The sequence below is a fragment of the Panthera tigris genome, chromosome E3 (assembly GCF_018350195.1).
Source record: "Panthera tigris isolate Pti1 chromosome E3, P.tigris_Pti1_mat1.1, whole genome shotgun sequence".
NCBI lineage: Eukaryota > Metazoa > Chordata > Mammalia > Carnivora > Felidae > Panthera > Panthera tigris.
This window is the reverse complement of record NC_056675.1, coordinates 23,951,990-23,979,966: the sequence shown is the minus strand read 5'-3', so window position 1 is coordinate 23,979,966 and position 27,977 is coordinate 23,951,990. Positions and strand designations below refer to the sequence as shown.

Genomic DNA, 27,977 nt, shown 5'->3' with positions numbered 1-27,977 from the left:
CTGGCACAAGTGTGAGCAACGAGGCATCCTCCTGTATTGGGGAGCAAGGTTCAGTAAACTTCTGCAAGATGGTAAGAGCAAAATGTCCTCTTTTACCTCACTCCTAATGATTTACCTTCTAGATTCAAAAACGTCCAAAGATACAGGGATTACTTAAATGAATTCTCATATATACATAGATAGGATATATATGTGATATGATGGGTGTATATGTGCATATGTACACATCAGTGCACCAGCCAGAGGCCAGTTTGTCGTGGGATTTCCCGAGGAGCTTAAACAAAACTGGATTGTAACACGGACACCAGCAGCCTTCTCGTTTCCTCGCTGTCCACATTGGTTAAACATACATATGGAGTTTATCTATGTCCATAGATGTAATACTACAGTACTATCATAAAGAATGTAAATGGTCAGATAAATGTTTCAAAGATACATGGTTCAGTGAAAACGGAAGCTACAGTGAAGGTTTATAGTATACTCTTTTGTTTAGAAATAGGGAGTGATATAAACATACATAACAACATGTGCACAGAACATTTTGGAAGAATATACAAGAAACTGGTAACTAGTTGATCCTGGGGAGAGGAGTTGGGAGGTCAGGACAACAAGATGACTTACTTCACAAACTGTGCTGTCTCAAAAGAGGATTTTACCCCTTTTTAAATAATCCAAAAGCAAAATTCAGATTCAGGGCTCACTTTAGTTTTTAAATATTGTAAGTCTTTCCTAGGATTGAATAATCAAATGTTTTGAGTCAAATGCTATTAATTCAGAACCAGGTCTGACATTTCTAAACTTGTGATTATATAAAGTATATACATTTGAAAATATTTCTCAATCATATAGTAATTCTAATGAAGACATTAACATAAGAATCCCAAAGAATAGGGAATAGAAATTTAAAAAATCATTATCAAATCTCCGAGATATCTGTTGGAAGAAAAAAATGGAACCGTTGGTTAGAACATTAAAATGGTTTCAGCTTAAAATAAGCAAGTGATCCATTTGTTCATTTTCACAGGTAGTTTTATTTGGTTTTTAGAAAAAATATATACAGTAAGTGGAACTTCAGTTCTCTTAAATAGTTTTAAATTAAAAGTATGCAAAGTGAGAGGATGAGAAGATTCCCAAAGAACAATACTGTTTAATAAAGTAGCAAATGGGAATTTCTGCAGCAAGTCAAAAACATTTATAGGAACGACAGGAACTGAACAAGGGCAGCCTGTAGCTGTCAGCTTAGCCAGCTTGGACAACACAGTGAGGGATTTGATCTTGCTTTTTTAGTCTGACTTTAAGAATGATTTACATATTTGCCTATGCTAACCACTATAGCTTTGAGTAAAAACATCTGAAGGTGGGGGTGGGGGCCCTCCAGGGCCTATGCTCATAAGCTAGCAAGATGGTAACAGCAAAGGTCAAACCAGAGCTTGCCTTTCAGTTTGGTATCAGTTGGATTTAGACATATTATGATTCCTTGTCAGTCACAGCTCAACTGGTAGCAGACGTAACCAAACTCAAGGCTTGGAGTATTTTTTAATGCCATTGATTTTGGGTTAGACCCTGCTTTCTCCTGGACATTCTTCTTAACGAGTTCACAGTATACAACAGTGTTTATGAAGCCATTTCAGGTTGGCAGCCATCTGACTCCTACACAGTTTTGAGAAGCGAGGAGGCAGTAGGAGTCGCCTTAGTTTTGTTTCAACTCTGCCCTTTTCCCCAGTATACTATACACTCTCTATATACTACATATATAGGGACTCCAGGCCTACTTCTCTAGGAACACACATCTATCCCTCCAATGGTTCTGGGGCTTTTCAAGGAATCACAACACAAATCAGTGCGCCAGCCAGAGGCCAGGTTGTCACGGGATTTCCTGAGGAGCTTAAACGGAACCGGGTTATAGAACTGACACCAGCAGCCACCTTCGTTCCCTGCTGTTGGCTGCTTAGTAAGCAAAACAGCGAGGCAAACGTCATGAGCCACGTGGCCATGGGGTTTACAGACAACGGTCGGAGTGGGAGACAGAGGTGAAAGGAAACGAGCCAATTAGTAGTAGAGCTGGAGGTTGAATTAGGAATGAGAGGAGAGAGATCGGTATTTTGTTCTCTGTTCATCTATTTCTTGCTTTGTTTTCTTGATGCAACTAAAGATCTCTTTAAAAAGCGCCTTGTATTCCGGAGGTGTTGTGGTGGTGGGGGAACTGACGGGCTCTGGGGTGACAGAGGCTGGTTCCCAGCCGCTGGGGCCCAGCTCAGGCTGGGCGTTGGTCCCCACCAGGTCTTTGGCGAGAGCTCTGGGGGTCTGCACAGCCTTGTGGGACAGGGAGTCCTCTCCCTGCTGGCACTTCTTCAGCAACTCCTCATACTTCACCTTCAGGGCGCTGTACTGAGTGTCCACCTCATGCAGAAGGGAGACGCCCCTCTGCTTCACAGCCCTGGCCCTCCGGATGCAGGTCTCCTCGTGGCCCCTCACGATGTCCCCCCCGGCCAAGCTGCTCAGCACCGTCTCACTGCTGCTGCGCTTAAGGGGCCTTCTGTGTGCTTCTGGCAAAGGCAGGAACAGCTCCTCCAGCAGGCTCTGGCTGTGTTCTCTGAAAGGGGTGAACAGAGAGTCCGGCACCAGCTTCTCGACGCCATTCACGAAAGGATGCTCCGACTGCAGCATCTGCCGCATCTCGGCCACCTCGGCCTCCAACTCCAGCGCCCGAGCGCGGTAGGCATCCGTGGCTCCCAGCTGCCGTTCCAGTTCACTGTTCTCCTTCAGCACAAGCCCATATTCCTCCTCCATCGTCACCCGCTTCTGCCGCTCCAGGCTCAGCTGGGCCTGCAGCATCGTCACTGTTTTCTTCAAGTGCTCATTTTCTTCCTCATCGGGGCTTTGCTGACTTTGTAAGGAAGTGATCTTCTCGGCAAACACATGATCATACACAAAGTGTCTAGGAGAAAAATGTTGAAAGAATATATTATGTAGGTTGACTGGGAATGAAAAGAGATTGATTTTTTTTTTCCAACTAAGTATTTTTCAGGAACTCTGATGGTTATCTTTTATTTATTTATTTATTTATTTATTTATTTATTTATTTATTTTGCCTATTCCGTACTAGGGCAGTGGCTAACACGAAATTATGTAAGGCTGGCAAATAAACACATGTAAGAAAACATAATTTTTGTGACTATTTTTTTTTTTAACCATTAAAAGTACTTCAGAACACCTATTCTCAAAGCCCAGCAGTATGATGGATACCTTTCAAGGAAATTAGAATGGCCCCGTGGTTCTCGACTTTGGCTGTGCATCGGAATCATCTGGATAGTTTTTTACCTGCACCTAGAGATTTTAATTTAGGCCTAAGGGCCTCATTGTCATTGCAGTTTGAAAAACTCCAAAGTGATTTGATGAAGGGTCAAGGTTGAAAACTACCAAAATGCAGAAGCTGGTCTCTCTCCTGCGTAGACTCCTGGGCAACTTGTAACTGGGTTTATCTTTGTGATGATTGTATCTGCCCCTCCTTGAGAGTGAAAGTGTGAGGGCAGGAGCAATGGTGTCTATTTTGCTCACCACTCATGTCTGGCAGAGCACCTGCCATACAATAGGTGCTCAAGAAATAAATAGTCCTTAAAGATTCAGTCTCTTAACTCTAAATTATAAAGGCATTTCTGTAGGCAAAAAACTTGTTTTATTGACATTTCAATTTTTTGCACCCTAATGTGAGGTACAGCCCCTAAATCTGTAGTCTATCACAAGTACTGCAACTTAATTTACATGAAGACTTAACACATGAAAAGCACTGAAGTGAGCACTCCCAAGACTTCCAAAAATAAGCTTTTGCAGAATTACCAAGACTCAAGAACTCTATCCATCGTATGTTTAAGTTAAGTGGTTTTGTTCAAACCACTGGTGGTCTAATAACCAAGTGGCATTTCTTAAAAGGGTACTTTTAATCTACTGGGATCCAGTATGTGTCCCTGACATGAGACGTCCCCCTGCTCATAAATGCCAAAGAAAGGCAGGCTCCTACTGGCGGAGGTCGTAGAGTTCCTTCAGACACGAGAATCTGGGTGCTGATTTCTCTTGGTCACACTTCTCCTGGCTCTTTCTTCCTTGGCCAGATGACTTCAACTCCTCCACTTGGCTCTGGAGGTGGTCAATGTTGGTTTGTAGGCATTCGATGGTTTCAGTCAGACTGTGAGGAACAGATAGAAGCCATTTGCTGCTGTCATATTAAATTAAGGGCATAAGCAGTGAGGAGAGATTAGTCGCCAGCCACTCAAACTGGGTTTTCTTAATTGGAAAGGACTTCTACTTAATCTCTATTCTCCGTAAAGAATTAAGTTAAACCATACCCCGTGTTGACCCAAACCCTCTATGTGCAAGTTCTATTCTAGTTTATACTAAATGACTTACCCTAGGGCTTCGTCAATGGATTCTAGAAAATTTACCTCAGAATCTTTTGCTGTGAGGCCTTGCTGTCCGCAACTAGCTTTTGATTGGTTTCTTCCAGTTCCCGTGCTGTTATATCTAATTGCTCATAAACTTTTGCATGTTGCTCATTCATCTGCCGTAGGAGCTCCACCTGCTTGGTCAGATACTGTAAGAGAAGATGATTGTGACCAGGTGACACACTAGGCAGATAAAGCACCTGCAGCGTCCCAACACCGATTCTCCGATTCGCTAACACCAACCGGGTAGCCTACAATTCAATTCTGATGCTACCTTCCTGTAGTGACCCCACAGGTTAGGAAGGACTCAGTCCCATGAAACTGCCCCACTTCAGACACCAGTTGCAAGGCTCAGAGACCACCTGTGCTTCTTTCTGACAAACTAGCTATAAATATGAGGGTTTCCATGACCTCCCCTCAGGTTCAGTAATTCACTACAACTCACAGAACTCAGGAAATCGCTGTATTTACACTGACTGCTTTAAAGGAGAACAACTCAGGAAGAGCACATGGGAGAGATGCATAGGGCAAAGTATGGGAGTGCAGAGTGGTGCTTCTACGCCCTCTTCAGACACATCGCCCTCCCAGCACATCGATGGGCTCTGGTTTCACGGTTTTCCTGAAGCTTCACTGCATAGGCATGATTGATTAAATCACTGGCATTGGCGACCGAACTCAATCTTCAGCCCCAGTCCCCTCCCCAGAGGGTGGGGGTTGGACTGATGGTTCTAACCCTCTAATAACATAGGTGTGTTCCTTCTGGCAACCAGTTCCCATCCTATCACTCAGGAAATTCCAAGGGTTTTAGAAGCTCTGTGCCAGGAACTGGAGATAAAGATCAAATCTATGATTTTTATTATGCCACAATACTACAGGTTCGTTTTATGAAAAAAACTTTAAATCCCAATTAAAGTACCTATCTAAGAGGAAATAAACATAGGCCATCCTTTATATGTTTACTTCCCCTAATGCTTACCAACATCCTATGTATCACATAAGGCTGATCTATGCTTACAAAGCACAATACATACATAAAATTAAGATTCAACACGAAAATCTATAGGGAGCCTGATAATCCCACAAGAGAAAAGTATGGAACACATGATCAATGTTTAAGCAAAAAGACCATGTATTTTTTCTCTCTTTAGAGAACGTTAGATGATTTTTTGCTTGGAAAAAAATCAAATTTTCTTCTCTAAATGAGCTATCCTGGACCAAAAAATAGGGAAAATAACACTGATTTAAGCAGAAAGAGATATTTAGCTTACTAGGATTCAAAGACTCTTGTTATTTTTAATGCTGTGAGAAAAGTTATCACCACAATCCTCCTCACTCATAAAAAAATTACCAGATTATTTATTCTGGTACAGCTAAGACTGCTTTCTTTTTTTTTTTTTTTTTTTTTTTTTAATTTTTTCAACGTTTTTTATTTATTTTTGGGACAGAGAGAGACAGAACAGAGCATGAACGGGGGAGGGTCAGAGAGAGAGGAGACACAGAATTGGAAACAGGCTCCAGGCTCCGAGCCATCAGCCCAGAGCCTGACGCGGGGCTCGAACTCACGGACCGCGAGATCGTGACCTGGCTGAAGTCGGACGCTTAACCGACTGCGCCACCCAGGCGCCCCTAAGACTGCTTTCTAAATGGACCTTAAAAACACTTTTCTTGGGCTTTTTATACAACTATACAGTTGATGCTTGAACACCACAGGGGTTTCGGGCATCGACCCCCAGACAGTTGAAAATCCGTGTATAACTTCTGACTTCTCCCAAACTTTAATAGCCTGTTGACAGAAGCCTTACTGACAACAGTTGATTAACACACATATTTTGTCTGTTATATATACTATCTACTATATTCTTACAATGAAGTTAGAGAAAATGTAAAGAAAATCATAAGAGAAAATACTTTTACAGTATTGTTCTGTATTTATAAAAAAAAAATTCTTGTGTAAATGGACCAATGCAGTTCAAACCTGTGTTGTCAAGGGTCAACTGTACAAATGTATTTGCAGAGCTAATAGATTTCCTTCAAAGAACATGCTCAACGATTTTCAATGGGCTCTTTAAATGACCATGTGGCAAAGTTGAGAAACAAAGCATAAATGACCTTTTTATTTTTTAATTTAATTGTTTATTTTTGAGAGAGTGTGCGCGAGAGCACGCAGAGGAGGGGCAGAGAGAGAGAGGGAGACACAGAATCTGAAGCAGGCTCCAGGCTCTCAGCTGTCAGCACAGGGCCTGAAATGGGGCTCGAACTCATGAACTGGGAGATCATGATCTGAGAGGAACGCAGATGCTTAACTGACTGAGCCACCCTGGTGCCCCTATGTGACCTTTTTATATCTAATTCTATAACTTGGTAGCAAGGTGTTGAGAAAACACTTAACTCTCCTAACTTCAACTTTCTCATCTGAAACTCTTGGGGCCAAAAATGTTTTAGAAAATTATTTAAATTTTAGAACAACATGGCACACACACCATACGCTTTATAGCATCCTCAGTGAGGTATGGGCAGCACCCTATAATTGAACATTAATATTTTAAACTTTTTTTAAAGTTTATTTACTTATTTTGAAAGACGGAGAGAGTGCAAATGGGGGAGGAGCAGAGAGAGGGGGAGGGAGAGAGAGAATCCCAAGCAGGCTCCTATGCAGGGCTAGAACTCCCAAACCACCATGACCTGAGCCACCTAGGCAGGCACCCCTTGAGCATTAATATTTCTGCATCAAAAAGTATGAATAAGGATCATAAAACAGCCTCACAGCAGTTTAGTTCAGAGTTTGCTGCCAAATGAATCTGCTGTAAACTTAAGAAAAAAATCTTATTTTACAGAGCCTTTTGGGTTTGGAATTGAAAATAAGGAACTGTGGATCGGTTACTAACCTATCTTGTAGGGCTTGAAGTATTAAATAAGGTAAGTGAGCACAGAGCAGTCCCTGTAAAAGCTTCTGTTTATTCTTCATTCCCTCCACCCCCACCAGCTTCTCCAGGAGTCGGCCCTTAACCCTGCCCTCTGGCTGGCAATGTCCTAGTAGGTCCCGTCAATGAAGGGAAGGTGTTCAATCTCTTAGGAACAAAGGTTTAGAACACAGGAATACATACAATAGCTAAAGAAATTTTGCAAGCCGCTTTTATATCAAGTAGAGGCCTTAAGTATTCTTTGGGAGGATTCACAACAACCTGAAAAAAAGGTAACACATAGACCAGACACTGAGTATTAATTTACAATAGGAGCGGTCTCTGCCCGGTGACTAGAATATTCACATCCTCTGTAGGACACATCTGCTTTATAATTTTTTCAATTCTCACAGAAATCTTGTGGTGGGCATTGGATGAGCGAAGAGCCTGGTGGGAGGCTGCCATAGCTAAAAGCATAGGCTCTGGGGTCAGAATTTGAAGTTACACTTTACCACTTCTAACCAGGTGACCTTTGGCAAGTAGCTTAATTCTTCTAAGGTGAGATTTCCTCATCACCTACCTCACAAGGGTTGCTCTAAGATTAAAAAGAATGTGAAGGGTTTGGCATGGTATCTGGCATATGGTACAACTGCTCGATAAAAGGTATTCTCATCTCTACCTACAGTTATCGTTTTCAAACTTTACATGTGTTAAGATTCATCTGGGGGATTAAACTATAGGAACCTGGGCCCCTTTCCCCTAAAATTTTGAGTCAGTGAGACTGGGGTAGAGCCAGCATTCTGCATTTTTAGCAAAAACCCCAGGTGATATTAGTAGGAGTGGTCCATGGATCACACTTACTAGAGGAATGTTGTTCTTTGACATGGAAAATCCTGGAGGTCTCCCCCTCCCCTAACCTAATGTCTCTTTCTCTTGGGTCCAGGAGGCATCAGCATTCACTTAGATCAACAGTGATTCTTAAGCTTACTGTTTACCACTTCCCTTCTTAGGACTTGGTTTAGTTGGAGCGCTCCACAAAGATGAAGCTGTATTAAACTGCTGCAGCAGCATTTTTTACCATACTTCCGGGAAATAATGTACGAGGTGTTTTCACCTTGAGTGCTGCTTCCTAAATTCTTAGTCCACCCAAGTACTGACTCTTTGCAGATGGCTAATTTTATCTACCTTTAAAAAGCTTTTATTATGGATAATTTCAAACATATAAATGCAGAAAAATGGTTTAATGAGGCTCCATCTATCCATCATCCACTTTCAACAGTTATCAGTCTTGTCACACCTCTACTTTTCTACTCTCATCTCCAATCATTTTAAGCAAATCCAAGACAGCCTTTTTTTTTTTTTTTTTTTTTTTAAGCTTATTTCTTTTGAGAAAAAGAGAGGGAGAGAGAATCCCAAGCAGGCTCTGCACTGTCAGCACAGAGCCTGACACTGGGCTCGATCCCACGAAACACGAGACCATGAACTGAGCTGCAATCCAGTCAGACGCTTATCCCACTGAGCCACACAGGCACCCCACACATCCAAGACATCTTAATTGAGGTATACAGATTCATGTATTTCTAAGAGAACCATTTTAACTACAATTTAACCATACCTAAATACCCCAATAATCCTTTACTATCAACTATTTATGTTTCAGTATTAATATTTTCCCAACTGTCTCTTAAATGGTTTTTCCAGTTTCACCGGGAAGCTACTGATTCTTCCTTATTTCACACATTTACCTTAAAAATGCAGAGTTGCCTTACTCTAAGCAAGCTCCCCCTTCCTTTAAGGATGTGTTTTTCCTGCTGGCTCCATCTAATCCAGCAGTTCTTAACATGGGGTCCTCACACAGAATTGAGAGGGTCTGTGAACTTGGATGAAAGAGAAGTTACGTGTTCATTTTCTCTAACTTCTAACTGAAATTTAGCATTCCCTTTGATTTTGAATGGAGGCAGCAAGCCATCAGTAGTATGACAGGGCACCTAGGACTTCATCACCAATAGAAATCACAGACATTTTCATATCATGTCAGAGAGGCTGCAGAAATCTTGATTCATTGGTAACACTCATCACTATTTGAAATTACAGTTTTTAGTCTGACATTAGATCCTAGTATTTTTTTTAATTTTTTTTTTTACATGTATTTATTTTTAAGAAACAGAGTGAGACAAAGAGTAGGGGAGGGGCAGAGAGAGAAGGAGACACAGAATCTGAAGCAGGCTCCAGGCTCTGAGCAAGCGGTCAGCACAGAGCCTAATGCGGGGCTCGAACCCACGAACTGTGAGATCATGACCTGAGCCAAAGTCGGACGCTCAACCGACTGAGCCACCCAGGCGCCCCTAGATCCTAGTATTTAATGTATTAATAAAGAAACTTATTACTACATCACACATTCATTTTTTCAATGTTTTGATAGGCATTTCAATCTAACAGATTCCCTTTGTAACTCTATGTATTTTAAGAGGATCATCACACAGACCTCACTAGACAGCCAAAGGGACCTATGCCATAAATTTTTTATTTTCTTCTGTTTTAGAGAGAGAGGTCAAGTGGGGGAGAGGGACAGAGGGAGAGAGAGAATCTTAAGCAGGCTCCATGCTCAGCATTGAGTATGGCACAAATTTAGGTCTCTGTTCAAACGTAACCTCTTCAGCAGCCTTTCCAAACCACCCCCTCGAAAGCAGCCCCCTTCCAAAGGCACCCTATTAATTTCCCTCAAAACAGTGTAATAATAAACACCCAAATTGCATAGTTGTTAGTGTCCAGTCTTTCTAACCCTCCTTGAAAAGGAAAGCCTCTTCTGTATACCTAGTTCATTCAGCACAATTCCTGACACACAGTAGGGACTAAAAATACATTGGCTAAATGTCAATTAATTTCTTTCTTTCTTTCTTTCTCTTCCTTCCTTTTCTCTTTCTTTCTTTCAAGTAGGCTCTACTCTTACTGTGGGGCTTGAACTCAAGACCCTGAGATCAATAGTCACATGCTCTACCAACTGAGCCAGCCAAGTGCCCCTAAACAGCAATTTCTAGACTTCTGGACAACAGCTTATTGTGCTCTCTACACAACTAGGGCCACTCAAATGTTGAGACACTTAACTGAAAGATTTTGAGAAGGGTCTTGGGTAAAGCCCTCTTGGGAAAAGGCCCTGTTAGCCACTAATTCTCTCCTCTCTAGCTCCATTTATAGATGTTTCTAATTTATTCCCATGGCAAGAATACCTTCCAGTAATCTGAAAGACCTTTATAATTCCTACCAGCTATTATGTGGGCCCCAAGCTGTTGACCCCTTTTAAAGATATAATGTTCAAATTAGAGTTGTGGTCAACATAAAGGAAACAAGTAAATACGCAAATAAGTACAAACAGGCTAGGGCGGTCCCCCTTTATCCACTGGGGATACACATTCAAAGACCCCCAGCAGATGCCTAAACCATGTTTAGTACTAAACCCTAAATATACGACCGTTTTTTCCCTATACATCCATGCATACCTATGATGAAGTTTAATTTAAATTTGGCATAGTGAGAAATTAACAGTAACTAATAATAAAATAGAAAAATTATAACTATATACTGTAATAGAAGTTATACGAATGTGGTCTCAAAATATCTCATAGTCGTGTACCACCTTCTCGTGATGATGGGAGGTGATAAAATGCCCACAAGAGGACGCAGGAGGTGTGACACAGCTGTTGGGCTAATAGTGACCTTCTGACCATCCATCAGGAAGAGGATCATCTGCTTCTGGACAGGGCCTAACCACAATAACTGAAACTACAGACAGTAAAACCACACACTGGGGGGTGCAGAAGACTAGCATGCTAAAAAAAAAAAAAAGCTACCATAAGTCCCCCTCATTTGATATATCAACCTGTAATAAAAACACAATGAGACCATTTACAAAGAGCTTGTGATGTTTTGGTCTTAGAGGATTTGGCTTTAAGAACAATCTAAAGAATGGCAGGGAGCTTGTTTTCACATGGTAGGAGTTTAATCTTATTATTATTAAATCAAAACTAATCAGAGAAGCCCTTTACTTCCCCCAAGAACCCTGTAACAGATTACCTAACAAAGAAGTCTGAACTAACTTGGTCAGCAACTTAAAAGAAAAATTAATAGATCTCTCAGCAAGTTCTCATATAGGGCTAGAGAATCCAGACTCCATTTATGTAGAGCATAACGCTTTATGCTTGGCCTCTCAAGTTTCAAATTAGTTTTATCAAATTTTTTCTCAATCTAGAAGGAAACAGGTTAGCTCATTTTCTAACCTTCATTTAAAGGCACAGGTATGCTACTAATGTTCTGGTTTTCTCCATCCAGAATCTTTGATACACAACCTCAAGTAAATTTGATGGGACTGCCAAGATCCCCATATTCAAGTGGCAAAAACTGCTCACGTACAAAAGTATCTGCCATATTAAACCGTGGAAAGGGAGACATTTAAGCAAAACATTGGGAGGGGAACATGAAAGTAGCAAAATCACAGGCAAAAATGTTCATTTTATAGGCAAAAGTATAAACATTTAAGTTCTGTGAGTTATCACATGCCTGTCTTGGAATTTACATAGAAGGTCACCTTGACTGTGAGTACAAGATTCAGGTTATGCACAAAAGCTATAAAACAGGTCACCTTACAACTGAGGCAACCCTTTAAAAAAGAAAGGCCAGCAGAATTATATTAACACCTATTTGCAATTGTAGCACCCCGACCTAGAATGCAGGGAAAGACCAACAACCCCAACTAAAAATGCATAAGGAATGGAATGGAAATTTGGCTTTTTTGGGATTATCCTTATACTAAGGATTACAGCCCAAATCCTCTGAATTTAGAATCAAAATGACCTTCTACAATACTGAAGAAAGATTTCTTATTACCTTTGAAAAACCTCTTTTCCCTGATTAAAATATTTTATTTCCCCTGTAGGAAATTTAAGTTGGAAAAAAAGGGCATGAATATGAAAATAAAAACCATTTATAATATAATCTATTAAAAGCTTGGCTTGTTTTTAAGATCAATTTTCCAGTAATTGAAAAGGATTTATTTTTTTTTTCTGAATTAAGATTCTTTCATTACTAAAATTCTTAAAACACGGATAAACTGTGCAACAATTTCTACATCCAAAATAAAAGCAAACACTTACATAATCTCATCCCCTCAGAACAAGTCTGTACCAATGTAGTACAAGCATTCTTATCACCAAGACACAGTGGAGCAAACCGGACCTGAGAAGTAATTCACATGCCTCAAGTCTCTAGCTATTTGCCATAGAATTGAGGGCTTAAACCTCAATCTTCTAAAGGCTGAAGCCAGAGCTCCTTCCATCTTCTTAAAAAAATCTCCAGAGGTGGAAACCCACAGCTTAGGAATCATCAGAAGTGGATTGCAAACTGTTTATCTGTCCTCTCTTAAGATACTGATTTCAACACGCGTTTATCGATGATCTATCATGGATAAACACAGCAACAGCAAAGGGAAACAAACAGGTGTGGGGAGGAGGGACTGAAACAAATCAGTCAATATAATATACAGAATATTGGTAAATGTAGTAAAGGAAGCATAAAATGCTTTAAAATTTCTAAGGAAGACATAACCTCTTGATGAAAGAAGGGATGCCTTGAAGGCCAGACCTTTGAGTGGGAGTGACAAGTCCTGTCACTGTTGGGAATCATGCAGATTTCCAAGCAGAGAGGCAACAAAACACAAGGCTGTAGGCTTGCTTACGTGTTTGTAGGAATCTTGAAGAGAATCCAATTGTGTCTGAGGGTGTCAGATCTCATTACTCTCTGAAGTACTCTCTCCTCCCCTCATCCAGGAGAGAAAAACTTACTGTGCAGATCAACACTGAATACAAGTGACACAGGCTGCAGGCATCTCTGAAGCCAATCATTACTTTCAATAGTTTAATATTTTTTCTTTTTTACAATTAATAACCATCTCTAAAAGAATACCGATCAATTTCTACTAGGATTATTTGAAACCCGCCGAGTATTTGAGAGCACATTTGTAGTTCTACTTTCAAAATACCCTTTGACAGTTTCTTAGTTGTCTATTTCTATAATGTCTATAATGAGTCCAGTTTGGGGGATTTTATCCTAGTATTATTACCAGTTCTGCAATATTGTTTATCCACTTTAAGTAGTTTGTACCAGTACTATTTTTATGGATTGTCTCATTTCAAATTTTTCTGGGGGTAGAGTAAAGGCTGACTTTCTGGTTTTCAATTACACCTTTTACTAACTTCAAAAAATGATCATGTATTACTTTTCTAATCAGGAAAACTCCCAATAAACATTCTGAAAAGTTAGCTTAAAACTTGTACAAGTGGGGGGCACCTGGGTGGCTCAGTTGGTTGAGCATCCGACTCTTGATTTCGGCTCAGGTCATGATCTCACGGTTCAGGGTTCTAGCCCCACGCTGGGCTCTGTGCTGACAGTGCAGAGCCTGCTTCGGGTTCTTTCTCTCCCTCTCTCTTTACCCCTCCCCTGCTTACTCTTTTCTGCTCTCTCTCAATAATAAAACAAACAAACTAAATAAATTTAAAAAATAAACAACAAACAAACTAAAAAATATTAAGAAAAAAAAGTGTCCAAGTGGGGGGCACCCAGGTAGCTCAGTTGTTTGAGCACCCAACTCTTGATTTTGGCATAGGTCATGATCTCATCGTTCATGAGATCGAGCCCCACAATGAGCATGGAGCTTGCTTAATATTCTCTCTCACTTTCTCCCTTCCTCTCCCTCAGCCCCTCTTCCCGGCTAACGGTCTCTAAAAAAAGAAAAAACAAAACGCTAAAAAATTAAAAAAACAAAAAACCTATACAAGCCGTAAAGTTCAAACAGGCTAATCTAGGCGTTAGAATGCCGGTTAGTGGCAGTGACAACTGGTAGAGCTGATAATGTTCTCATTTCTTATCTGGGTGTTGACTGTATTAATATGTTTACTTTATGAAAACTCATTGAACTATATATTTAGGATCTGTGTTTTCTGCATGTGTATTTCAATAAAAAGTTTACTTAAAAGAGAAAAAGAAACTGATAGAAGGTTTTAATTAAGGAAAGAGCCCTTATAAAGTTTAGGGGGTTCCTAAAGGTTACAACGATAAGAGGCACATAATTCCCTTTTAGTAGGGAATTAGGCTCTTTGGTTGCCCACTTACTTTTATAAGAACATCAAGCCTTCCTTGTTTTAGACTCTTGCAAGTCTATGTTGTGATTTGTAAGTCCGCACAGGAGCAGATGTGAACTGAGCAGGCAACAAGGCCAGTTTGTGGGGGTCCTCTCACTGCTAACTGGGCTTAACCAGCACTGCCATTTCATCCCATTTTGTCCCATCCCCATTGACTTTCATAAAGTGATTTACAAAAAGAAAGAAGAAAGCCAAGTGCAATGGCAGAGAAGTAATCTATGACAGTGTTGTTCTCAGCCAAAACACAGCTTTGGATAAAGAGTAAAATGTTGAAAGCTACAATTCTTGGATCTAAGAACCAGGGGACTGCATGCTCTATTATGGAAACAAGAGATTCATGAAAACATTTCTGGAATACTCCAGGCTAAATTTATTTGAATAGTTTATACATGTATTTAATTTCATATTTATTTAACCATTAAGATGTGAACTGAGTATGAGTAGTTCATTTCCATTATGCTTTGCAACATCTTATAGAAAACAATAGATGGTATAGAGTGTTACTTATAGATTTGGAGAATCTTAAAGATCTGTGGATTTTTTTTTTCAGAATGTTAACAATCCGTCTTAATATTCCTCAATACAACAGGGAAAAAAAGGTAGAAAATAAGTAACTTAGATCATAAAGCAATTGTGTTTGTGATCTCCTACAGTGGTAGCAAATAGGCATCATTCTCTTAGTATGCAAATAATACCCTTTTTTCATCTATACTTGGGAGATATTCTAAAATAAGTAGCAGTTATAGAATTCAGTTACAATGATTTACAGGTGCTTTTCATAGAAAACATCAATACAGTGTATTAAGAAAATGCTTCTACACAAATACTAATAGACATATCTCACAGTATATGATAGTCTTCATAGACTACTTCATAGACTACCCTAGGACATCTTCTGATGAGTTGTAAAGCAAAGTCTACAACACAAAGCAAGTACGAATTTCTTGAGCACGTACAACATTTGGCTAGTTTTAACAGTTTTAAAAAATTTATTCTGGTATTTCTGGAGGGCACCTGGGTGGCTCAGTCAATTAAGCACCCAACTCTTGGTTTTGGATCAGGTCATAATCTCACAGTTCATGGGATCAAGCCCTGAGTCAGATTCTGTGCTGTTAGATTCTCTCTGGGATTCTCTCTGTCTGTCCTTCCCCCACTCACATGCACATGCTCCCTCTCTTTCTCTCAAAATAAATAAACTTTCAAAAAAATGCCTGGTTTTTCTGCATTTTTAGGTTTCTGACAAACTGTACAGTAATTACATCTAATTTTGGGTATGGCATGTTCTACACTCTTCTGATACAGAAAAGCGCTAAAAGTGGCAGCTGGTGACTTTAATATCATTACAAGATACACCTTCCTAGAACGATAAAAGTGTATTTCCCACATAGCCAATCACATTATTGGCTATATTCATAAATCCTGATGAAGAGGCAGATCGACTGTATATACACATCTTAATTATGGCTACTACGTAAAAATAAGAATACTGAGATTATGAATTTGCCTTAGTTTTGATGGTAGATTTATTTGTATTAAAAAATTGAAGTTTGTGTAATTTTGATTGCTTAGAAGTCAAGGACTATATATAATTCTACTTCTTTGAGTTTCTAGAACCTGGTTCAGTATATAATTAGACTCAGTAAGTTCTGATCACGGTTGGTTTTTTTAGAATATTTACTTGTTTATTGAGAGAGAGAGCACACTTGTGAGCAAGTGTGCAAAAGTTGGGGAGGGGCGGGAGGGGGAGAATGAATCTCAAGCAGGGTCCTCGCTATCAGCACAGGGCCTGTGGTGGGGCTTGATCTCATGAACCTGTGAGATCATGACTGGAACTGAAATCAGAAGTCAGATACTTAACCAACTGAACTACCCAGGCGCCCGTGATCACTGTTCTAAGGTCTTTTACACTCACACTAGAGTGCTGGTTTTAATGTACCAATTTGAAGAGAAGGAATTGTAATTTAAGTGCAAAGCTTTTTTGGGTGGGCATACGGGGGGGGGGGGGTTGGAGCATGGAGAAAAGTATTCTAATCAGACAACTGTCAGGTTAATATCCAAAATTATCATCTTTACAGTCACATGGCTTACACATAACTGGGCTACTAGAGTGGGACCATTTATAAGACAGCACCTTGCATTTTTAAAGCCTTAATCTAGTATATTTCATTTTAGCTTGTTCAACTAAAGGAAAAAGTACTCTTTTAATTTTAAAAAATCTATTGGGGCGCCTGGGTGGCTCAGTCGGTTAAGCGTCTGACTTCAGCTCAGGTCACAATCTCGCGGTCCGTGAGTTCGAGCCCCGCGTCGGGCTCTGGGCTGATGGCTCGGAGCCTGTAGCCTGCTTCCGATTCTGTGTCTCCCTCTCTCTCTGTCCCTCCCCCGTTCATGCTCTGTCTCTCTCTGTCTCAAAAATAAATAAAACATTTAAAAAAAAAATTTTTTTAAAAATCTACTAAAAATGTAAATAAATTAAGGTCATAGCAGAGAGAAAGAAATATCTATTTTATGGTTAATTTTTTTAAGTAAACTCCACCCACAACATGGGGTTCAAACTTAAGACCCTGAAATCAAGAGTCACATGCTCTACTGACTGAACCAGTCAGGTGTCCCTGATTAATTCTTTGAATGGCACAAGAAGGTTGTTTTGTTTTGTTTTAAGTTTACTTATTTATTTTGAGAGAGAAAGAGAGATTGCAAGTGAGTGAGCACGAGCAGGGGAGGGGCAGAGAGAGAGGCAGAGAGAGAGAATCCCAAGCAGGCTCCACGCTGAGCACGGAGCTTGACTTAGGGCTGGGATCTTACAAAGGTCAGATCATGACCTTAGCCGAAATCAAGAGTCAGATGCTTAATTGACTAAGCCACCCAGGCACTCCTGAATGGCATAAGAAGTTTAAACATATTATGAAATCAGGTAATATGATTTAAAATTTTTTCCATCTAAACCCAAATTTAGGATGGAGTTTGGCAGTGGTTAGGAGAGGGGATGTAACCAAGGAGGGAGCCTCAACAATGTGGGTATTTTTACTTCAGCTGGGTGGTGGGTACACAGCTGTTAACTGTATTATTCTTATACCTCTTGGCATATCTGGAATATTGCATAATTCATTTTTTAAAAGAAAAAAGTAAAAAATGAAGTATAATATGGACAACTTTATTGTGCTTCACATACTGGTAAATACTGGACCATTTACTTCTAATACACTTCACCAAGGGTGAAGAGAGAAATTTCTTTCATCAGACTTCTATGTTGGGAAAGCATAAAGAAAATAGAAATCAACCTCCCCACCCTCTCCAATAGTTCTTTGAAAGTGCAGAACATGATTGGTACAGTAACAGCAATAAGCCATACCTCAAAGCGTAACTCTCTTAATGAGTAAATTACCTCAATTTCCTGTAACTGCTCCTGATTGGTTGTGTACATCTGCTGAAGAGAATCCTCCAACTCTGTGTTCCGATCCAGTAATGTCTTCCCAAGTTCAGCAGCAAGTTGGAGATCTAGCACAACAAGTCAACAAGCACAATAAAGCAAATGATCACACTTCAACCTTGTATATAACCCAGTGCTTAAAATAAGAATGAATCAAGGGGCACCTGGGTGGCTCAGGTCATGATCTCATGGTCTGGGAGTTTGGGCCCCACGTCGAGCTCTCCACTGACAGCTCAGAACCTCGAGTCTGTTTTGGATTTTGTGTCTCCCCCTCTATCTCTGCCCCTCCCCAACTTGTGCTCTCTCTTGCTCTCAAAAATAAATAAAACAGGGGCGCCTGGGTGGCTCAGTCGGTTAAGTGGCCGACTTCAGCTCAGGTCATGATCTCACGGTCTGTGAGTTCGAGCCCTGCATCGGGCTCTGTGCTGACAGCTCAGAGCCTGGAGCCTGTTTCAGATTCTGTGTCTCCCTCTCTCTGACCTACCCCCGTTCATGCTCTGTCTCTCTCTGTCTCAAAAATAAATAAACGTTAAAAAAAATTTTTTTTAATAAATAAAACATTAAAAAAAAATTTTTTTTAAGAATGAATCAGGACCTAACCCAACACAAAGTTTCAGTCAGATCCCAATGGAAGGAAAAATGGCACAGAGAGAAACCAGAGTTCTACTTAAAATTCAGTTGAACTGGGTTCCTCTACCCAGTAATGTATACTGTTATATACCTTACTTGTAAGATGGAGATGTATTTATTCATTCAGAAATGATCATTCATCACAGTGACCTCTAACATAATTATTTGCTCATGGACTGGACTTATTCATATCATCATTGTCTACTCTCTTCTAGAAGATCTTTATGCCAAAGTACAGGCAGATCTTTCCATAGTTTCTAGAGTTCCCATGAAATCTGGCTGTTGTGAATCTGTCAAAGTATGTATTACAGATCCTGAACTCCTAAGGAGACTAAAATTAAGTCAAAAAAGGGAAAAACTGGGGTGTCTCGGTGGCTCAGTCAGTTAAGCATTGGACACTTGATTTTGGCTCAGGTCATCATGGTCTCAAGGTTTGTGGATTTGAACCCTGCACTGTCACTGTGGAGCCTGCTTGGGATTCTCTCTCTCCCTCTGCCCCTCCCTCCCCCTCTCTCTCTCAAAATAAACTTAAAAAAAAAAAATCAGTAATAATACCTGCTCCAGGTCTCTCATTTTTTTCTACTTCTCTTCATGTCTTTCTCCAAGATGAGCACATCAGATAAGCAATACAGTGAGTTTTTAAGGTAATTACATGTCCATAGCTTATACTTTGACTTAACACAAACCATATTTCTATTTTAATTTTTTTAATGTTTTATTATTTATTTTAGAGAAAGAGCTAGAGAGACAGAGCATGAGTGGGGGAGGGGCAGAGAGAGAAGGAGACACAGAATCCAAAGCAGGCTCCAGACTTTGAACTGTCAGCACAGAGCCTGATGTGGGGCTCGAGCTTACGAACTGTGAGATCAAGACATGAGCGCAAGTCAGACACTTAACCAGCTGAGCCACCCGGGAGCCCTACCATATTTCTATTTTAAGCCTAATTTTCCAACTCTCTCTCTTCTTAGGCATATATGTACCTAAGAACAAGGTTTGTTTGTATTATACACAATACCCGAAACAAAAATTTAATGATACTAAAATGGACAATAGTTCTAATATAAGTAACTGAAACACCTATCTGCATAGTAACTTTCATGGGAGGTCCTTCAATATAGTGAGAAATGCACTGAACTGAGTACGAAGGTCTGAGGTCCAGTTCTGACTACCATTTACCAGGTTAACTCTTTCAATATAGTGACTTTAAAGGTCCCTACACTTAGTATTCTTGTGTAGAGAGATGATGGTCCTATCAGTGTAAGATTATAAAAACCAAATGAAATAATATATAAGGAAGTACTTCAGAAACTAAGCTGCATACAAAATCAAAGTATTATTAGTATGCATTGATTCACAAATTAATGTTTTTATTGCTAGGCACTATGCCAAGTTTTGGCTACAGAATGGTGAATAAGATGGATGAAGTTCCTGTTATCCTGACATTCCAAGAGATGAATGGGAAAAGTCAGACAGTAAATAAGTAAATAAATTTGCCAAATGTGATAAACACTTTTCATTCATACATGCATGCATACCCTCATTAATACCGGACGCTGTTCTGGACATTAGGAATAGAAGAATGAACTTAGCTAAAAAATTCCCTGCCCTCATGAAGCTTCTTTCTGTTGGGAGAAACAGCATGATAAAATATAAAACAGATAGAAGTGCTGGGGCGCCTGGGTGGCTCAGTCGGTTAAGCGTCCGACTTCGGCTCAGGTCATGATCTCGCGGTCCGTGAGTTCGAGCCCCGCGTCGGGCTCTGTGCTGACCGCTCAGAGCCTGGAGCCTGTTCCGGATTCTGTGTCTCCCTCTCTCTCTGACCCTCTCCCGTTCATGCTGTCTCTGTCTCAATAATAAATAAACGTTAAAAAAAGATTAAAAAAAAAGATAGCAGTAAGTGCTAAAGAGAAAAAATGTATCGAGTTAGGGGGATGTGAAGAATGTGGATGTGGGAGGCTGAAATTTATGAACACGCGACCAGGGTGACATTAGAATTAAGATGTGGGGGCACCTAGGCAGCTCAATCGGTTGAGTGTCCAACTTCGGCTCAGGTTTTGGAGTTAGAGCCCCGTATCGGGTTCTGTGCTGACAGCTGGGAGCCTGGAGCTGCTTCGGATCCTCTGTCCCCCCATCTCTCTGCCCCTCGCCCACTTGCACTTGCTCTTTCAAAATAACTATTAAAAAAACAAAAAGGACTCAGGTGTGAAGGAACTGAATAAATGACCCACCTAGATCAATCTAGAGGGCCACCATTCCACGTAGAGAGAAAACAAGTCCAAAGGCTCTGGGAGGAAGTGTAATTGGAGCTAATGAGGCTGACGCGAAGTGCACATAAGGGGCAAGAGGGTGACAAGTCAGAGGGGCTCCAAGGTTGCCGGGCCAGCTGGTATAGGACCACACGAAGAAGGTCAGGATTTTGGCTTTTACTCTGAGTAAAATGGAACCCAGTGAAGGCTTGTGACAGGATGAGTGGCTGCTGTGTGAACAGACTGAAGAGATAAAGAAGGAAGCAGGGTGACAGGAGGATACTGCAATCGTCTCGGTAAGAGACGGTGGTGGCTTGGACCACAGTGGAGGAGACGAAGACAGGGGTAGGAATCCAGATATGGTTTAAAGTGGAGCTAAAAAGATCTGTCAACCAACTGAATGTGATGTGTGAGAAAAAAAATAGATTTGGTGATAACGAATAAAGGATCTATTTTAGAAAGAGGTCACAAGAAAAGTCTGAGGGGATATTTTAGCTGAGGCTTGAAGAGTGAGGAGTAAGAAAGTGAGACAGGCACTTCAACAAGAAAGAAGCTGGCAGAGTCTGCAACCTGACAAGAAGCCAGTGTGATAGAAGCGGGAGAGGGAGAGCGGGAAGAGATGAAGCTGGACCGTAGGCAGAGCATACGAGAGCTTATAGCCCATGTAGAGACAGTTTAAATTTCACTCTAAGTATGATGGAAACTCACTTTACTTAATGTCAGAAAATATTATGAAAACAATATTCATGATGAAAACAGGGAACCTCACTACATATGCTTTTTAATTTTTAGGGGCACCTGGATAGCTCAGTCGGTTAAGCATCTGACTCAGGTCATGGATCTCATGGTCATGAGATCGAACCCCACGTTGGGGTCCGTGCTGGGTGTGGAGCCTGCTTGAGATTCTCTCTCACCCTGCCTCTGTCCCTCTGGTGCGCGCTCTCTCTCTACAAAACAAACAAAAACCTTTAAAAACTTGACTTTTAGAGGTTGACAAGTTTTTATGTTTAGTCATTACCATCGACATTAAAACTTAACCTAAAGTGGTAAAAGAAAAGCAATTAATTTTTGTTATGTGGTACTGTCCACTCGAGTGCATAATTAGTATTCTACTTGATTAGTTTTTCCTCATTAGGAAAAAACAAAGTAGCAAAACCTCCCAGACACCACTCCAGCTCATTTTAAAACATCTTACACCCATTTATAATAAAGTAGTATATATGTTGGCAGATAGGTGTTAAAATACATTTTCTCATGATTTAAATATTAAAAAGCCTATTAATGAACTTAAGACTTCAGATAACAAGTCCATGAAATAACATCTTCTATTCGTAAGGCACAGAACTTTACGAACAGCTCAAAGCACTTAAGAGATATTAATCTTTCTATCTTTTCAAGGTATTTAGCCCAGATTTTCAAATGAAACAACCTGAAGCACAAAGATGCTACCTGACTGACCAAATCTACATGGTGAGTCACCGCACAACAACTACTGTCAACAGCTTCTAACTTCGCTTACATCATACTCCACATCTTTATACTAGGAGGCCCACACACCTCTTTGTTTCGGGTGGAGAGTAAATTTCCCTCTATGAGGTACTTAATCTTTTCACTTGTTTTTATAGATGGTGATGAGAAGCCAGAGTTGAGCTACTTGGCTTTTACTGCCTGTTCTGTGAGTGAAATCACATACAACTCCAGGCAAGTTAATATCTTGTTTTCACTAAATGCAGAAGGAACTATGTACCGCTGGCAGAGGCTTTGTATTCATAGGGTGTGTAATGTGTGTACACAGCCCTCCCCCACCCACCCCCCACCAAGAAGCCACCATGCTTATCAAAGACAAAGCATATAAACATTACCTAGACATTACTTAAATCTCTCCTGGCCTGTTGTAAGGTGGAAATTCCTCACTGGGAAGGACCAGAGACTCATCAAAGGTGTTCTTAACTAGCGATCAAAACCTGAGCCAAAACCTCCTCCAGAATCAAGGCTAACTTGTGGCCATCTTCAACTACTTTCATTCACTTATGAAACTACCTGCTACTTAATACGCAGCCAGGAGCAGCTTTTCTCCTCCTGCTGCTGCAGAAGAAAGAGATGTCAAGCACAGCACGCTTCCAGTAAACAGCAAGCAGAAAATAATTTGAGACTTGCCCTTATCTCAATCCTTATTTCCAGTTAAACAAAGCCCCAACCTGGTTCGGTAACCTGAAGTCTCAATCTCCTAAATATTGCATAGATGTTTAGGATAGAATTCCGGCAAAAACAAGTCTCAACTACAAGTAAGTGTCTGCGAAGTCACACGGCATAATAGGATATTACTTCATCTGTTGGTTTAAAGACAAGGGTCTTTTTTTGGTCTTAAAAAAAATTCATTTCCTGTTGTGTAGCATCTGGCTTCCATAACCATAAGAAGCCAAAAGCTGGCAGGAAGCCCAAGAAGCATTTCTAAATAATTAGTGGGGGCAATGGGAGAATGTTCAATGTCCTTATATTTTAAAGTAAGACACAAAATGATACAATATCATTTTGAAGCTTCATGCACCTGATCATCTCTAGTTTACGATAAGGATTTTCATTAAGAGATGGTCTTTTCTAAATCCTATTGAACTTACTGAGCTGATCTAGGCAGCCACTAAAAATACCACACACTGGGGCACCTGGGTGGCTCAGTCGGTTGAATATCTGACATCAGCTCAGGTCATGAACTCATGGCTCACAGTTTCGAGCCCTGTGTCAGGCTCTGTGCTGACAGCTCAGAGCCTGGAGCCAGCTTCTGATTCTGTGTCTGCCTGCCTCTCTCTCCCTCTCTCTCTCTCTCTCTCTCTCTGCCCCTCACCTGCTGGTGCTCTGTCTCTGTCTCTGTCTCTCTCAAAAATAAATAAGACATCAAAAATAATAAATAAAAATACCACACATTTCCTGCAGGCTTGAGAATTACAACCTATCAGTATCTTCATATGTTTAATATTTTCACTAATCAATCTTTGTACATGATAACCATCTATTTTAACAGATAAACTGTAAGGTTTAAACCGGTACTCTACTCAGCCCTATGCCTTAAGCAAAACTACCTCTGGCAGCTGAGTGATTTTTTTTTTAAAGGCTCTTTCTTCCAAAATTCTGAAACCTTTAAATTCCACTGCTATTTTATTTTTAATTGACTTCAGTTTTTCATGAACCATGAGGACAACATATTCCCATGTTAGCTGAAGACTGCAGCAGTAATTCAACAACATTAAGGCTGAAAGCTTTTCCTATTACAAAATCAGATGCGTCATTGGGTGATGCTTCTGTGTAACTCCTGTTGCCAACGTTACTATAATTGGGAAAGCAAAAAAGCCTGAATATAAACATCAAGAAAAATGATGGTGCCAGTTTTAATGACCCTTCAACAATGATTCAGCAAATTAGTTGTGCACTTGGAAAACGTACTCATCATGAAAAGAAGCAGAAGTCTAAGGATTCCTTTAAACTAAGATTTCATTTGCTGATCCATATAGTAGAAACTTGAAGTGTTATTCTAAGCTTGCACAGCTCACCAAATGACAATTATAATAGCAGTTGGACTGAAAGAAAACTTAGTCTCTGAAGTCTTTCCACCTTGTTCTCAGGCACACATTTCAAAGCAAGCACCATCATTACCTGCACAGAAGGCTCCTGCTGTCCCAGAAAGGATCTTACCCATAGAGATCACTGTCAGTATTCTTACTGTGCCAACTCAGCTTGCTGACAAAAGACAGTCTCTTTATCAAAGTGTTCTGAAAAAGCAAAGGTTTTCTCCTTCTGCCTGCACAAGCTTTACATGTTTCTAACAAGGTATAAATGGTGGACCAGAGCCTTCTGAGATTAGAATTTTTCGGCAATTTTAATTTAAAAAAGAATGCCCCACCAAACTTTGATATGGTTGATCTACTTAAATAATACTTCTATTACTAAAGGAAACAAATGTGTAGTTTAATGACTTTGAGAACAGGATCTTAAAAAGTTGTTTTAGGAGATCTCTCCAAACAAGGCTTGCTCAGTAAAGTTAATAATGAGGATGTTGGGGCGCCTGGGTGACTCTGTCAGTTAAGCGTCTGACTTCAGCTCAGGTCACGATCTCACGGTCCGTGAGTTCGAGCCCCGCATCGGGCTCTGGGCCGATGGCTCAGAGCCTGGAGCCTGCTTCCGATTCTGTGTCTCCCTCTCTCTCTGCCTCTCCCCTGTTCATGCTCTGTCTCTCTCTGTCTCAAAAATAAATAAACGTTAAAAAAAAATTAAAAAAAATAAATAAATAATGAGGATGTTAAAAAAATAAACAAATGCCCGCACTTGATAAAAATCCCACTAGATGTGTTTATCGATCTGTTCAACAGGACAGACTTGCTCCCAAACTGTATTTAGCAGCAAATATCTACTAAGGGCCTACCATGCACCAGGCACTGTAGCTGGGCACACACCAGGAGGCAACATCTCCAGGCTTCTCTAGTAAACAGATTCCTACACTGTCAACTCCAAGGGTAGGATTTTATCTATCCTATCTTGTGGATAGGCACTGTGGCCCCAGTGCCTAGATGAATACCTGGCACAGAGTAGATAATAAATTTTTCAGAAATTAACACACTTAAAAATTCATTAGAAGTTTAGGTGTTCTTTAATATATAATTTTTAAAAACTGGGACAGGGGCTCCTGGGTGGCTCAGTCGGTTGGTTAAGTGTCCGACTTCGGCTCAGGTCATGATCTCAGTTGATGGGTTTGAGCCCCAGCTCTGTGTCAGCACAGAGCCTGGAGCCTGCTTCAGATTCTGTATCTCCCTCTCTGCCCCTCCTTTGCTCATGCTCGGTCTCTGTCTCTCAAAAATAAATAAAAATGTTAAAAAAAATTTTTTTAATGAAAACTGGGACAAAGCTATTCTTTCATTCACAGTGCAGACGTTATTCTTTTACAGGCCTATTCGGTAAGTTATGACTTTTGCAATTTCACACCTATTCCTACCCCCACACACTTGGTTATGACATACGGGGTTGTCAAAGTCCACTGTAATAACAGATGTGAAAGTCTTCTGAAAAGCAGAGAACAAATTCCAAATGCAAACTGACATTAAGGAGGTTTAGACCTGTGCTCATTAAGGTTTCATTAAACTTGAACATCTGATGACTTTGTTTTGGTTAGAGGTTAAAGAGTTCCACATGTAACCCCAACATGTTACATTTGCTTCCTGTAGATTTAAGTATTACAACTTAAATCTGCTCTTAACAACTTCCCACAGGGTGTAAAGTGTAGTGTGGACAAAAGCACCTGATGGAAGAGAGACATGAAAGCAGTTTGAGAGCCTCAGTTCACCAAATATTAAAACTGAGCCTCTATTTTGTGATCAGTGTTATGCTAGATTTTTTAATAAGGGCCTATACAGATCTATGCTTGCTAAATAAAAATATTTAGCTTCGATTATACAAACTGCTTAAGGTATTGTAGGGAAATGTTGCAATGGTGCAGTATTTGACTCATTAATCCTACAGAAAGTATCAAACTAGGCCATCAATCCTTATGGGGAATTCTGAAAACGGGTTTGTTAAAATGTAAGACAAATTTGCCTTGTGGATATTGGGAACATGATGGCAAATCATGCACTATAGCCACTGAATAGCTTGGACTATGTAAGTGAGCTTGTGAACCACTTTGGTTCAAGTGACTGTCCACGAAACACTTAAAAAAAAAAAGAAAAGAAAAAGAAAGAACAAAACCACCTCCCCTCTCAAAAGAGTTGCTTGTCATGTTTTCCTTTCTTGTTTTCCTTTTCTAAGTACAAGCTACTCAAGCCTACACCCTTCCCCACCTCCACCCCAAGTTCAATGATTAGCATGAACAAGTATCACCGCCATTTAATATTCAACTAAATGAGATGTTAATTTGCAGTGACGTTTTAGAGCTGAGAAAGTTGATTTGCACAGAATTGCAGAAACCGAAGATGCCTGGATAAAATTCCTAAGGAGTATTCGGTGTGCTGGTTAAAAAGTTTGCTCTGAAGTTCGGAGTGGAATCCTATCTCCCCCAGTAACAGTATCCATAGCTTGATGGGAAGACTAAATGGGCATCAGTGTTAAAAATCCACAAAAAGCGTTCCCCAATTGCAAATGCCCTCTATTAATATGCCAAAAAGGGTGGGGGCACTGTCTCCAAACTGAAGGCTGCTTTAACATTTTTCTTTGAGACATCTTCAGCAAGAAATCCGAGGCAGGCCCAGATCTGAAAGCCTGTATGCAACTAAAAAACTAGATGCCAACTAGGAGAAGTGGCAGAGGCAGAAGTGCCTCAAGTCATTTTCACTTGGCATCTGGTGTACGATGCATTAGCAAAAAAAAGTTTTTCAACCTTCTGACACCCAACTTAAGCTGTAAGCCGGTGATAAAGGAGAGATAAGGTCTGGGCAGTAGCTAGGACTCCTCGTTGTGAGTGTATGGGTTCAAAAATGCTTGCCCCCACGCTTGACTTGGGGGAGGTCACTTGGCGGTTTAGCTTCGCTTTCCTCATCTGGGAAATGGGGACAAGAGAAGCTGCTCTCCAAGTAAGGTGTCGGGCGAATGAAATGGGAGGGCCCGGCACCGTTCCCGCCCCCCAGCACTGCTACCCCCAACACCTGCAGCAGCTCCCACCGGGCGTGGGCCGGGGGTCCCCCTGGAGGTGCGGAGGCCGCGAGCCGGCAAGGGGCAACCGGAGCTTCCAGGTAACGCGAGGAGGATTCAACCGCTAACCGGGGAGGCGGTCCCAGCAGTGCCCGGCGCAGTTAGCACCCCACACGCAGGGACGGTGAGGGTCACTGCGCAGAAGCGGCCTCCCGGCGGGCTGGGCACCCTCCCGGTCCCCACGCCAGGTGAGCGCCGGGCATTCCCGCACCTGACGTCCGCCAGCCGCCCAGGGAAACCAACTTTTTAACGGTTTCGCACCCGGGAGCCTCCCCGTCCAGGCCGCCCGCCCGGGGAGCGACCGCGCCCTCACCTTGCTGGAGGTCCCGGTGGTCGTACCACGGCTCTTCCTCCTTCATCTCAAACTCCTCCACCAGGTTTTCCGCCAGCATCTCGGCCGGCTCCTCCGGGGGCAGCGGCCCCCGCCGCCGCCGTCCCGCCGCAGCCGCTGCCCCGGGCGCTCCGCCGGCCCCTCC

General features: G+C 41.1%; 2 protein-coding genes across 2 annotated transcripts in view; one reads left to right on the top strand and one right to left on the bottom strand.

Annotated features, from left to right (window-relative positions):
• Positions 1–1,007: 1,007 nt before the first annotated feature.
• On the bottom strand, positions 1,008–27,975 carry CDR2 (cerebellar degeneration related protein 2). The gene is made up of 5 exons (XM_007084165.2): positions 27,815–27,975; positions 17,912–18,024; positions 4,440–4,588; positions 4,019–4,183; positions 1,008–2,938 (listed from the first exon to the last, which is right to left on the bottom strand). The coding sequence occupies exons 1-5, from the start codon at positions 27,891–27,893 to the stop codon at positions 2,074–2,076; spliced, it is 1,371 nt and encodes a 456-aa protein (XP_007084227.2). The 5' UTR covers positions 27,894–27,975; the 3' UTR covers positions 1,008–2,073.
• The window catches only part of LOC102959488 (transmembrane protein 180), a 40,381-nt gene continuing 39,943 nt past the window's right edge, over positions 27,540–27,977 (top strand). Inside the window, exon 1 of the mRNA XM_042972034.1 lies at positions 27,540–27,689. The gene's annotated coding sequence lies outside the window, so the exon portion shown is untranslated. The remainder of the gene's footprint in view (positions 27,690–27,977) is intronic.